We start from the raw sequence: 13,315 nt of genomic DNA, 5'->3' as shown, positions 1-13,315 counted from the left end.
CATGTTACATATAACACATGCACTAGATGTAACACACCTGTTATATGTAACACTGGCACTACATGTACCACACCTGTTACACGTAACACCATCACTACATATAACACTGGCATTACATATACACCTGTTACATATAACACATGCACTAGATGTAACACACCTGTTATATGTAACACTGGCACTACATGTAACACACCTGTTACATGTAACACCAACACTACATATAACACTGGCATTACATATACACCTGTTACATATAACACATGCACTAGATGTAACACTGGCACTACATGTAACACACCTGTTACATGTAACACCGGCACTGCATATAACACTGGCATTACATATACATATGTTACATATAACACATGCACTAGATGTAACACACCTGTTATATGTAACACTGGTGCTACATGTAACACACCTGTTACATTTAAGGGTGGTAGTAGCCTAGTGGGTAACACACTTGCATATGAACCAGAAGACCCATCTTCAAGACCCATTGTGTCCCTGAGTAGGACACTTAATCCTGAGTGTCTCCAGGGGGGGACTGTCCCTGTAACTACTGAATGTAAGGGCATCTGATAAAAGCTGTAAATGTAACACCGGCGCTACAGGTAACACACCTGTTACAATTCTGCTGTTACATTTTAGTTTACACTTTAAAACTTGCATCATATTAAATTGTGTAAATTGTGTGTTACAGGTTGATAATCAGCTCCCTGGTGCCATATTTCCGATTGTTTTCAATCCTGTTCATCCACCTAAATCCATAGCATTGGACTCAGGTATGTCTCATACACACAGCTCAGAAATGTACGTGCATTATGTGGATCCTGTGTTTGATATGTATCTATGTGTGTGTGTGTGTGTGTTTTAGAACCAAAGCCGTTCATTGATGTCAGCATCATTACCCGGCACAACGAGCACAGCCAGGTCACACAGTTGAAGTATGTTCCTCCTCAGATACAGATACAGCGATACAGATACAGTATGTTGCCGTCCACAACAGCTGTGTGGGGCTTTATACTAAAAGATGTGTCTGTGTGTGTAGGTACTTTATGGCTCTGGTGCAGGAAATGGCTTTAAAAATTGATCAGGATTTCCTTGCCGCCATCATCAATCTGTTCACCCCCAACACAGATGCTTCAAGCACAAACAAGAAGGTACAGCTGGTGTTACACTTACTTACAGTGTGTGTGTGTGTGTGTGTGTGTATTGAAAGTATGCTTCTCTCTTCTCTCTTAGCTGATAGAGAAAGATCTGGAAGTGGTTCGGGCAGAACTGATGGAAGCTTCACTGACCGACACGTCAGGCATCAGCTTCTTTGAGCATTTCCATATTTCTCCAATAAAGGTACAGACACACACACACACACACTATACACCAGAGACATTTTTTGGCCTCTTCATGTCTTTGTGTGTGTGTGTGTGTGTGTGTGTGTGTGTAGCTCCACCTCAGTCTCTCTCTAGGCTCCAGCAGTGAAGGTGATGGGCGGGGCTTAGTGGCTGTCCAGTCTGTCCACCTGCTGCTGAAGAGCATTGGAGCCACCTTGACCGACGTGGACGACATCATCTTCAAGTGAGGACCTGCATCTGCTCGTTCTCCACCCTCCTCATCCCCCCATCCCTCACTTATCAGCTGTGTGTCCGTCTCTGCAGACTGGCCTGCTTCGAGGTCCGGTACCAGTTCTACCGGCGGGAGAAGCTGATGTGGGCGGTGATCCGACATTATTCTGAGCAGGTGCTTGTCTCACACGGGGTCACTTACTCCAGTGTTGGTCTGGAGTTAGAAGGAGCGTAATTAATTGTGTGTGTGTTTGCGTGTGCACGCAGTTCCTGAAGCAGATGTATGTTCTGGTGTTGGGCCTGGACGTCCTGGGGAACCCATTTGGACTCATCAGGGGTCTGTCTGAGGGAGTGGAGGCATTTTTCTATGAGCCCTTCCAGGTAATTCAAACACACACTACACACACTCACATCCTGTCTGAGGGCCACACTCTGGGGCAGTGGTGGCCTAGGGGTTAAGGAAGTGGCCCCGTAATCAGAAGGTTTCCGGTGCGAATCCCGATCTGCCAAGGTACCACTGAGCAAAGCACCGTCCCCACACACTGCTCCCCGGCGTCTGTCATGGTGCCCACTGCTCACATAGGGTGATGGTTAAATGCAGAGGACAAATCTCACTGTGTGCACCATGTGCTGTGCTGCTGTGTATCACATGTGACGATCACTTCACTTTACTAAATATGTGTGTGCAGGGCGCAGTGCAGGGGCCTGAGGAGTTTGCAGAGGGGTTTGTTATTGGAGTTCGGAGTTTACTGGGACACACCGTGGGTATGTCTCTCTTGTCATCTGGGCCCAGCGGGTGGGGTGTGTGTGTATGAGTGTGTAACGTATGAGTGTGTAACGTGTGTGTTCCAGGCGGAGCTGCCGGAGTGGTTTCCCGGATCACTGGGTCCGTAGGAAAGGGTCTCGCCGCCATCACCATGGATACAGAGTTCCAGCAGAAGCGGCGGGAGGAGATGAACCGGCCGCCCAGGGACTTCGGGGAGAGTCTGGCCAAAGGGGGCAAAGGCCTGCTGATGGTACGGTGTGTGTGTGTGTGTGTGAGTGAGTGTGAAGGTGTGTGAAGGTGTGTTGGCGATGTGTTTGAGTGTTCTTACTCTCATCTCTTTACAGGGTATGGTGGGTGGAGTTACAGGAATTGTCACGAAACCGGTGGAGGGTGAGGTCTCCTTCCGTCTATTAACCACAGGGTTAAAGGTCATGAGGTCAGCTGACTTGTCCTGTCCTTCAGGAGCGAAGAAGGAGGGGGCAGCCGGCTTCTTTAAGGGAATCGGTAAGGGGCTGGTCGGGGTCGTCGCCAGGCCAACAGGGGGCATTGTGGACATGGCATCCAGCACCTTCCAGGGTATCCAGAGGTGAGTCTCTCTCACCCACCCACACACACAGCTTTAAGAGTGTTTTCTGTGGTTTGTGTCTGTGTTGTCAGTGTTTCCCATCATCTGATGGAGATGTTCAGACACTCAGAGACGTGTGTTAGTGTCCAGCTCATATCTGACTGAGATGGTGTGGTGTTCTGGTGTGTGCTGGTTGTTTTTGCTCGTTCTGTACTCTTCTACTGACTGTTTTTTATGTTTCTCATGAGTTCCTGGATGTGTTAAGTTCTTTCTGTTCAGTGAGTATTTCTTTGCATGGATGGTTTCTGCGGGGCTGCGTATGTGTGTGTGTGTGTGTGTGTGTGTGTGTGAGAGAGAGAGAGTGAGAGAGAGAGCATGCATGCATGTGCATACAGTTCGTGTGTGAGGTCAGAGATAGGAGAGTCATAACGGCTGGTCTGCTGGCATGATCATCCCTACAGGGGTGGAGTTGGCAGGTAAGTGGTGCATCATGGGTAATGAAAAGCCTGTGCATCATTCTGTCATTCAGTGTTTACCCCAGTGCCAGTCCCTGTCTTCCATCATGTCAAACTGTGGAGCATCCAGGGTCAGAGGTCATCTGGAGGGCAGAGCCTCTGCAACCTCATATTTTTCATGACGTCTTCATTTATTTTATTTTCGGAGTTGTGAGGAGAGAAATCCCGTCCACAAACCAGGAGTAATTGTGTGTGTGTGTGTGTGTGTGTGTGTGTGTGAGGATCATATGTAAGTGTCAAAATCCACTTTATTGTCATCTCACTATATACAAGTACACAGAGAGACACACAACACAACATAAAACCATGACAAGGGACATTGTGGACATTGTGGACATTGTGCGCTGACCCATAAAATAATGCAGGTCGAGACAAACTAGACAAACCAGGCAGACAAGTATGAGCGATGAGTGAGTGTAGGTGGTGTATGATGCGCTATGATCGTGATATGACGTGATATGATGACCATAACACAGCAGCAGGGTGTGAGAGATTAAGAGTCCCTTCCACCCTCCAGAGAAGACCAGCGGCCCTGCATGTACACGCACACACACACACATACATAACCACACCCCTTTTCTTGTGATTACCATGCTCCTCCCCTTCCCCGCCCCCTGAAGCTTGCTCTCGCTGCATCTCGACACGCTGACACGTCCACAGCAGGAGTCACGTGAGCTGAGGAGCATGATGAGCGCTGCAGCTTCACCATCAGTGTCCCCACACTCATCATTCAGCGTCACACACCCACTCATCACTCAGCAACACCGTCCCTACCGCCGCGTGACCTCCCGCCCTCTGGTCTGCAGAGTCGCAGAGTCGACGGAGGAGGTGACCAAACTGCGGCCGGTGCGGCTGATCTGCGAGGACGGGGTGATTCGGCCGTACAATCTTCAGGAGTCGCAGGGATACGACCTTTTTCAGGTACTGAAACTGTAGTGGAGTGGTACAGGATGCTGTATGTCTAGATGGATCACACACACACACACACACACACACACACTATTAAAACTGTTCTTGTTTAACCCGTCATTCCTTTTTCCCACTAATTTCCTCTTCTCTGCTCTCTTGCATGCAGCCTGAGGAGGAATGAGTGGGCTGTAAATTTAGCAGGATGTGTTCAGCAATGAGTGGGCGGGGCTGTAAATTTAGCAGGTTATGAATGAGTGGGCGGGGCTGTAAGAATGATTGGGCGGGGCTGTAACTCTGGGTGGATATTTGTTCAGAAATTAGTGGGCGGGGCTATAAATGTTCAAGAATGAGTGGGCGGGATGTAAATTTAGCAGGTTATGTGTTCAAGAATAGGTGGGCGTGGCTGTAACGAGCAGGATATGTGTTCAGAAATTTGTGGGCGGGGTTATAACTTCGCATCTGATTTTGTGTGCCTCTGGTGTCCATAGTTTTCTGTTAGAACTGCAGGAATTCTGTCCTGATCTTACGTCTGTGAAGATCCTCAGTCATCCAGGTGAACTCGTGGCAACTGGACTTTGTGTAACGTAGAGACGTTTTATTCTGTCAGTCTTGACAACGTTGTGTGGATGCAGAATGAAACGTCTCTACATTAAACTCAACTTTCAGACGTTCAGATCCTACGTTGACAGAAACGTCCGCTTTTACTGAGACGGCACATTTTAAGGCACATTGTGATGGACACACACAGCATATTTACACAATATTTACACAAATATCATAGATTTACATACGTATTTGTTATATATATATATAAACAGTACTCTCTCTCTATATCTATCTATCTATCTATCTATCTATCTATATATATATATATATATATATATATATAGAGAGAGAGAGAGAGAGAGAGAGAGAGAGAGAGAGAGAGAGAGTACTGTTTCCTATTAACTTATTAATCAGAAATCTAAATCAGGACATCTACACATATTTTACATTTGAGAAAAAAATGATTTAAGTGTGTTTCATCATTTAAACATCATTTCATCTGAATCACCCACCCAACTCCACCCAAACACGTCCAACTCCACCCAAACACCCCCCCCAAAACACTCGTCCAACTCCACCCAAACACGTCCAACTCCACCCAAACACCCCCCCAAAACACTCGTCCAACTCCACCAAACACATCCAACTCCACCCAAACACATCCAACTCCACCCAAACACGTCCAACTCCACCCAAACACACCCCAAAACACTTGTCCAACTCCACCCAAACACACACCCCAAAACACTCATCCAACTCCACCCAAACACGTCCAAATCCACCCAAGCACACACCCCAAAACACATGTCCAACTCCACCCGAACACGTCCAGATCCACACAACTCCATCCAAACACGTCCAAATCAACCCAAATACATTACATTTACATTTACAGCATTTGGCAGACGCCCTTATCCAGAGCGACTTACAACGTGCTTTCAAGTTACCATCGATGAAGAGATCAATTCCGGTTCACTAGGACCCCAACTATGAATACATCTATTTTATTCACTCTGTTGTAGATTCTGTACACAAGTTCGACAACAAGAATTACAATATAATGTAAATATTCTCTAAAGAGGAAGGTCTTGAGCTGCCGTGTGAAGGTGCTCAGTGACTGAGCTGGAAGTTCATTCCACCACCGAGGGGCCAAGACGGAGAAGAGTCTAGATGAGCGTCTTCCTTTTACCTTCAGAGATGGAGGGACCAGGCGAGCAGTACTGGAGGCTCGGAGTATACGAGGTGCAGTGTGAGGTGTAATAAGGGCTGTGAGGTAGGATGGTGCTACTCCATGTTTGGCTTTGTAGGCCAGCATCAGTATTTTGAACCTGATGCGTGCAGCTACTGGGAGCCATTGGAGGGAACGTAGTAGAGGGGCGGTGTGGAGAACTTGGGAAGGTTGAAGATCAGTCGTGCTGCTGCATTTTGTATGAGTTGAAGAGGTGGGATGGTACATAGTGGTAGACCAGCTAGAAGGGAGTTACAGTAGTCCAGTCGTGAGATTACTAAGGACTGAACCAGTAGTTGGGTGGCCTGGGTTGACAGGTAAGGGTGGATTCGTCTGATATTGTAGAGAAGGAATCTACATGAACGGGAAAGATTGCTGATGTGAGTAGAGAAGGAGAGTTGGTTGTCTATTGGTACGCCAAGGTTGCGGGCTGTTGTAGAAGGAGAGAGCTGCGAGTTGTCTAGGTAAATAGCAAGATCCTGATGTGGTGAAGAATCTGCTGGAATGAATATTAGTTCAGTTTTGGTGGGATTGAGTTGGAGGTGATGGGCTGCCATCCAAGACGAGATGTCTGTTAGACATGCAGAGATTTTGGAAGCAGCATGTAGATCTGAGGGAGGAATGGAGAAGAGGAGTTGTGTGTCGTCAGCATAGCAGTGGTAGGATAATCCATGTGAGGAAATGACCTCACCAAGTGATCTCGTGTAGAGGGAGAAAAGGAGAGGACCTAGCACTGAGCCTTGAGGTGGAGAGTCTACGTGAGGTAGAGGTGGATCCTTTCCAAGTCACTTGGTAAGATCGCTCATCAAGGTAGGAAGCAAACCACTGCCATGCTGAGCCCCGAATTCCAAGCCTCTTCAGGATTGACAAGAGAGTCTTGTGGTTAACGGTGTCAAATGCAGCAGATAGGTCGAGGAGAATAAGAACTGATGACAGTTTTGCCAATCTGGCTCCATGTAGCTGCTCGTAGACACAGCGCTCAAGGATTTTGGATAGAAATGAGAGGAGAGAAACTGGTCTGTAATGGTTAATGTCTGTAGGATCAGCAGTGGGTTTCTTTAGGATTGGAAGAACCCTGGCTGTTTTAAAGGCGGATGGTACGTGGCCAGATGAGATTGAGCTGTTTATGATATAAGAAATGAAAGGGATGAGGTCAGGGGAGATTGTAGAAGGTATGGGGCATACACGCCCCAACCACACACACACAACTCCATTAAAACATGTCCAACTCCACCTGAACACACGCCCACATACACGCAACCACCCACCCCACTCAACCCGAACATATACAACTCCACCCAAACACATGCCCCAACTCCACTGAACACCTCCAAATCCACCAAACCACATGGCCAAATACATCTGACCACCCACCCAACACGTCCAAATTCACCCAAACACACGCCCCAACCACCCACACAACTCCACCTGAACACACTTCCAAATCCACCCGTTGTTCCCCACCCTAGTCCTCTCAGTGTTTGTGGATTAATAATCCAGATCTCTCTGTTGCATGACCCAATAAATGCTGGAATATTATAAATATAACTCTACAATACTAATCAGTTGCCTTATCTGCTCTGACGTATGTTGGCGTTTCGTCTTCTGTGTGCAGACGTCTGTAATAAACTTTTTTCAGTCTCAGGTGGTGTCTGTGTCTCATTAATTAAGAGATTGACTGTTCTTAATGAAATGTGGTCAGATGGCACAGGGCACCATCATCTTCCCCCTCTATGAGGCACACTGATGCCTGCTGACGGGTGTGTGTCACCTGAGTGGATATGGGAGGACATTTATGAAACGCATGAAGAAACAGTCATTTGTTTAAAATGAAATGTAAATAAGTTGGATGATCAGTAAAATGCAAGATGCAGGATGGAGACATGTGGTTGGAGGATACAGAGATGTTCCTCATCCTACTGGTCTGATCCTGGAGGCTGCTGTAGCATCTTCTGGAAGGTAGGTGGAAGGTGAAGGTGCTATGCAGGTCTTCAGTGGTGTGTAGTGGCGCAGCATTGTCCAGATCTTTGTAGAGGTGTAGAGTCAGTGTTTTTAGTTATTTTTCTGTGTGTGTGTGTCTTTGTACAGAGATCAGAAATTAAACTTCTGGAGGGGGAGGTTTTCCGGCAGCATTTTGAATTCCACGGTCACAGGAAGAGCAGCATCATCGTCACTAACAGGTACAAACACCTTCTTGACCTGATTTCTTATTGTTACTCAGCTTTGTACAAAGCCTACTGACTGATTGTGTGTGTGTGTGTGTGTGTGTGTGTGTGTGTGTGTCAGGAGGGTGCTGTGCGTGAAGGAAATTGATTTCTTCGGTCACTTCAGCAAGGAGTGGGAGTGTCCGTATGAGCTCTTCTACCTGCAGCCACGGGTGGAGGGACCAGACGTCCTGCTTTACTGCAGAGTAAGAGTGTGTGTGTGTGTGTGTGTGTGTGTGTGATGTGCAGTGACCACAGCGCCTGTATTCCAGAATGTTCCGCTAGTGGTCCTGGATGGTCAGAACCAGATCATTGTTCTCCAGTCTTGACACTCGTTATGTTGCTCTTTGGTCTTCGTTATGTCCTGCATGAATCTAGTGGTCATGTGATCAGCACCACACCTCCGTCTTGTGTTTAAGGACCAGAACAAGTTGAAGATCAGTAAGAAGGACAGTCCTGGACCAGTGAGGGTAGTCAACATGAAACAGGCTGCTGCTGCTGAAGTAACCACATGCACTCTACACACACGCTACACACACTCTACACACACTCTACACACGCTACACACGCGCTACACACACGCTACACGCGCGCTACACACACTCTACACACACTCTACACACACTCTACACACGCGCACTACACACGCGCTACACACACGCTACACGCACGCTACACGCACGCTACACACACTCTACACACACGCGCTACACACACGCGCTACACACACGCTACACACGCGCTACACACACTCTACACACGTGCTACACACGCGCTACACGCACGCTACACACACGCTACACACACTCTACAAACATGCTCTACACACGCGCTACACACGCACTACACACACTCTACACACGTGCTACACACACGCTACACACACGTTACACACACTCTACACGCACGCTACACACACACTACACACGCGCTACACACGCGCTACACGCACGCTACACACACTCTACACACGTGCTACACACATGTTACACGCACTACACACACTCTACACACATGCTACACACACGTTACACGCACTACACACACGTTACACGCACTACACACGCACTACACACGCACTACACACGCGCTACACATGCGCTACACACATGCTACACACACTCTACACACATGCTACACACACTCTACACACATGCTACACACACGTTACACACGCACTACACACACGCTACACACGCGCTACACGCTACACACTCTACACACACTCTACACGCACTACACACACACTACACACGCGCTACACACGCACTACACACGCGCTACACACGCGCTACACACGCACTACACACGCGCTACACACACGCTACACACTCTACACACGCGCTACACACGCACTACACACGCGCTACACACACGCTACACACACTCTACACACACGCTACACACACGTTACACGCTCTACACACTCTACACACACACGTTACACGCTCTACACGCTCTACACACACGCTACACTCTACACACACGCTACACACATGCTACGTACACACATGCTACACACATGCTACACACATGCTACGTGCACGCTACACACACGCTACACACATGCTACGTGCACGCTACACACACTCTACACGCGCTCTACACACACTCTACACGCATGCCACACACACGTTACACACACTCTACACGCGCTACACACACGTTACACACACTCTACAAACATGCTCTACACACGCGCTACACACGCACTACACACACTCTACACACGTGCTACACACACGCTACACACACGTTACACACACTCTACACGCACGCTACACACACACTACACACGCGCTACACACGCGCTACACGCACGCTACACACACTCTACACACGCGCTACACGCACGCTACACACACTCTACACACGCGCTACACACACGCACTACACACGCACTACACACACGCTACACACGCGCTACACGCACGCTACACACACTCTACACGCACGCTACACACACACTACACACGCGCTACACGCACGCTACACACACTCTACACACGCGCTACACACACGCACTACACACGCACTACACACACGCTACACACGCGCTACACGCACGCTACACACACTCTACACACACTCTACAAACGCGCTACACACGCACTACACACACTCTACACACGTGCTACACACACGCTACACACACGTTACACACACTCTACACGCACGCTACACACACACTACACACGCGCTACACGCACGCTACACACACTCTACACACGCGCTACACACACGCACTACACACGCACTACACACACGCTACACACGCGCTACACGCACGCTACACACACTCTACACGCACGCTACACACACACTACACACGCGCTACACGCACGCTACACACACTCTACACACGCGCTACACACACGCACTACACACACGCTACACACGCGCTACACATGCGCTACACACACTCTACACACGTGCTACACACATGTTACACGCACTACACACACTCTACACACATGCTACACACACATTACACGCACTACACACACGTTACACGCACTACACACGCACTACACACGCACTACACACGCACTACACACGCGCTACACATGCGCTACACACATGCTACACACACTCTACACACATGCTACACACACTCTACACACATGCTACACACACGTTACACACGCACTACACACACGCTACACACGCGCTACACGCTACACGCTACACACTCTACACACACTCTACACGCACTACACACACACTACACACGCGCTACACACGCACTACACACGCGCTACACACGCGCTACACACGCACTACACACGCGCTACACACACGCTACACACTCTACACACGCGCTACACACGCACTACACACGCGCTACACACACGCTACACACACTCTACACACACGCTACACACACGTTACACGCTCTACACACTCTACACACACACGTTACACGCTCTACACGCTCTACACACACGCTACACTCTACACACACGCTACACACATGCTACGTACACACATGCTACACACATGCTACACACATGCTACGTGCACGCTACACACACGCTACACACATGCTACGTGCACGCTACACACACTCTACACGCGCTCTACACACACTCTACACGCATGCCACACACACGTTACACACACTCTACACGCGCTACACACACGTTACACACACTCTACATGCGCTACACACACGTTACACGCTCTACACACGCTCTACACACGCTCTACACACGCTACACACATGCTACACACACGCTACTACACGCTCTACACACGCTCTACACACGCTCTACACACGCTACACACACGCTACACACACGCTACACACTCTACACATGCTATACACACGTTACACGCTCTACACGCGCTCTACACACGCTCTACACACGCTACACACACACTACACACGCTCTACACTCGCTTTACACACGCTCTACACACACGCTACACGCATGCAACAAAATGAATTTCTGAACTCCCTGGTTTCTTCTCTCCATAGAAACTGTGTGACGCCGTCCTCAGCGCCCAGTCAGCGCAGCAGCAGCAGCAGATGAGGCGGCAGCTCTCCCAGCGCTTCCTCAAACTGCCCGCCAGTCCATAAGCCCCGCCCCTTACGCCACGGCCGCGGCGCTGTAATCGTACCCTGAAGCACAGAGCACTTTCTCTCAGTCCCACGCCTCTGACTGTTCCTCCTGCTCTTTTCTGTCTTGCCCTTCTGAACCACACATGTACTCCAGTTAAATACAGCCTGCTTTCTACACCCACCCCGTCTCTGTGGTTTTGGTCTCCTGAGATCCTGCTGAATTCTGCACGTTGGGGACTGGCAGCTACTGGTCGACGGTAAAAACCATGGGGTTGGGTAATAAAGCAGGATGAGAAGGGTGAGTGATGGAAGTGATGAGAACGGGCGTGGCCCCTGGTGATCAGGGTGTGTGAGGTGGAGAGGGGGCTTCAGGCAGAAGATCTATGGTTTCTGTGTGTGTGTGCGCTGGGCCTGTCATCAGATTCTGTTACACTTCACCTACAAGGGAAACATTATCGAATGTGTTGAATCTTATTAAAGTGGAAATGGCCGCTGGCGTAATTGATGAGCTCCACCCGACTCTCAGCTCGGTGGTGAAGAGGTCGTTCTTTATCTCCACGAGGTCATTAAGCAGCGATCAGGAGGTCCTAACGAGGTCGTTAAGCTGATGAGGACTTCTTTTGTCTGAGGGCCTCTGAGCAAGATTGATGAATGTGATGATGATGATGATGATGATGGGAACTCCACCATCTCTCCAGCATGGCATGCAAATAAATAATGAAGGAAGTCATGTGTGATGCTCTCAGATAAATAAAAATGGCCTGCAGAGTCTGACCTCTAGAGTGTCCAGATGTCCACTGGGATCCTCAAGGAGGAGGTCAGAACTCCAACTAATCTTCATTTCTAAAACTTTTTAAACTCAAGACAGGATGGGCTGTATCAGAACAATGGTGTGTGAGTGTGTGTGTGTGTGTGTGCGCGTGTGTGACACCGATGGGTGGCAGGTGACAGCAGGTATGATGTCACCTCATCACTCACTATGCTCTCCTGAGTTTTTGATCTTTCCGGACTCGTCTCTCATCTGTGGAAGATTCCGGCAGGAATTCCCACTGAAGTCTGTCATGTGATTCCAGGCAGATGAGAGTCTTTAGGCTTTCATACACACACACACACACACACACACACACACACACACTCTCCAGGTTCAGATAGTCAGCTCTTTCCACAGACACCAAACGTGGAGTTTATGTTTGAGAACTCCACACCATTTAAAATGACCTGTAGGGGGCGCTGTAATGAACTAAATTCCATATGTGGTGGTGGGTATCATGAGGACCATACAGTGGATTCAGTGGAGGCTCTTTTTAGGTTTGTCCGGAGCTGCGACCTGGTGTGGATTGTGGTGATGGCCAGAGGACACGCCCACCCATTTCCCCGCGTGTCGATGCATGAAAGACGCGCTGAACGCTGATTGCTCTTCCTGCTGATGAAGCTGTTCTAATGAAAAGA

The 13,315-nt window shown here is 48.9% G+C and overlaps 1 protein-coding gene across 1 annotated transcript in view; it reads left to right on the top strand.

Moving 5' to 3' along the window:
* LOC114774363 (vacuolar protein sorting-associated protein 13C-like) overlaps window positions 1-12,047 on the top strand; it is a gene marked incomplete at its 5' end in the record, with an annotated part of 18,356 nt that extends 6,309 nt beyond the window's left edge. Inside the window, 16 exons of the mRNA XM_028966282.1 lie at window positions 707-788; window positions 881-950; window positions 1,055-1,166; window positions 1,249-1,356; window positions 1,451-1,581; window positions 1,662-1,743; window positions 1,836-1,949; window positions 2,258-2,333; window positions 2,421-2,584; window positions 2,679-2,724; window positions 2,797-2,920; window positions 4,221-4,335; window positions 8,186-8,277; window positions 8,384-8,507; window positions 8,721-8,804; window positions 11,783-12,047. Coding sequence (XP_028822115.1) covers window positions 707-788; window positions 881-950; window positions 1,055-1,166; window positions 1,249-1,356; window positions 1,451-1,581; window positions 1,662-1,743; window positions 1,836-1,949; window positions 2,258-2,333; window positions 2,421-2,584; window positions 2,679-2,724; window positions 2,797-2,920; window positions 4,221-4,335; window positions 8,186-8,277; window positions 8,384-8,507; window positions 8,721-8,804; window positions 11,783-11,884 — 1,626 coding nt within the window. The remainder of the gene's footprint in view (window positions 1-706; window positions 789-880; window positions 951-1,054; window positions 1,167-1,248; window positions 1,357-1,450; window positions 1,582-1,661; window positions 1,744-1,835; window positions 1,950-2,257; window positions 2,334-2,420; window positions 2,585-2,678; window positions 2,725-2,796; window positions 2,921-4,220; window positions 4,336-8,185; window positions 8,278-8,383; window positions 8,508-8,720; window positions 8,805-11,782) is intronic.
* Window positions 12,048-13,315: the final 1,268 nt, after the last annotated feature.

Source organism: Denticeps clupeoides, unplaced genomic scaffold (genome assembly GCF_900700375.1).
Source record: "Denticeps clupeoides unplaced genomic scaffold, fDenClu1.1, whole genome shotgun sequence".
Classification (NCBI taxonomy): domain Eukaryota; kingdom Metazoa; phylum Chordata; class Actinopteri; order Clupeiformes; family Denticipitidae; genus Denticeps; species Denticeps clupeoides.
Note: the sequence above shows the minus strand (reverse complement) of the source record. Positions and strands in the feature narration are given on the sequence as shown.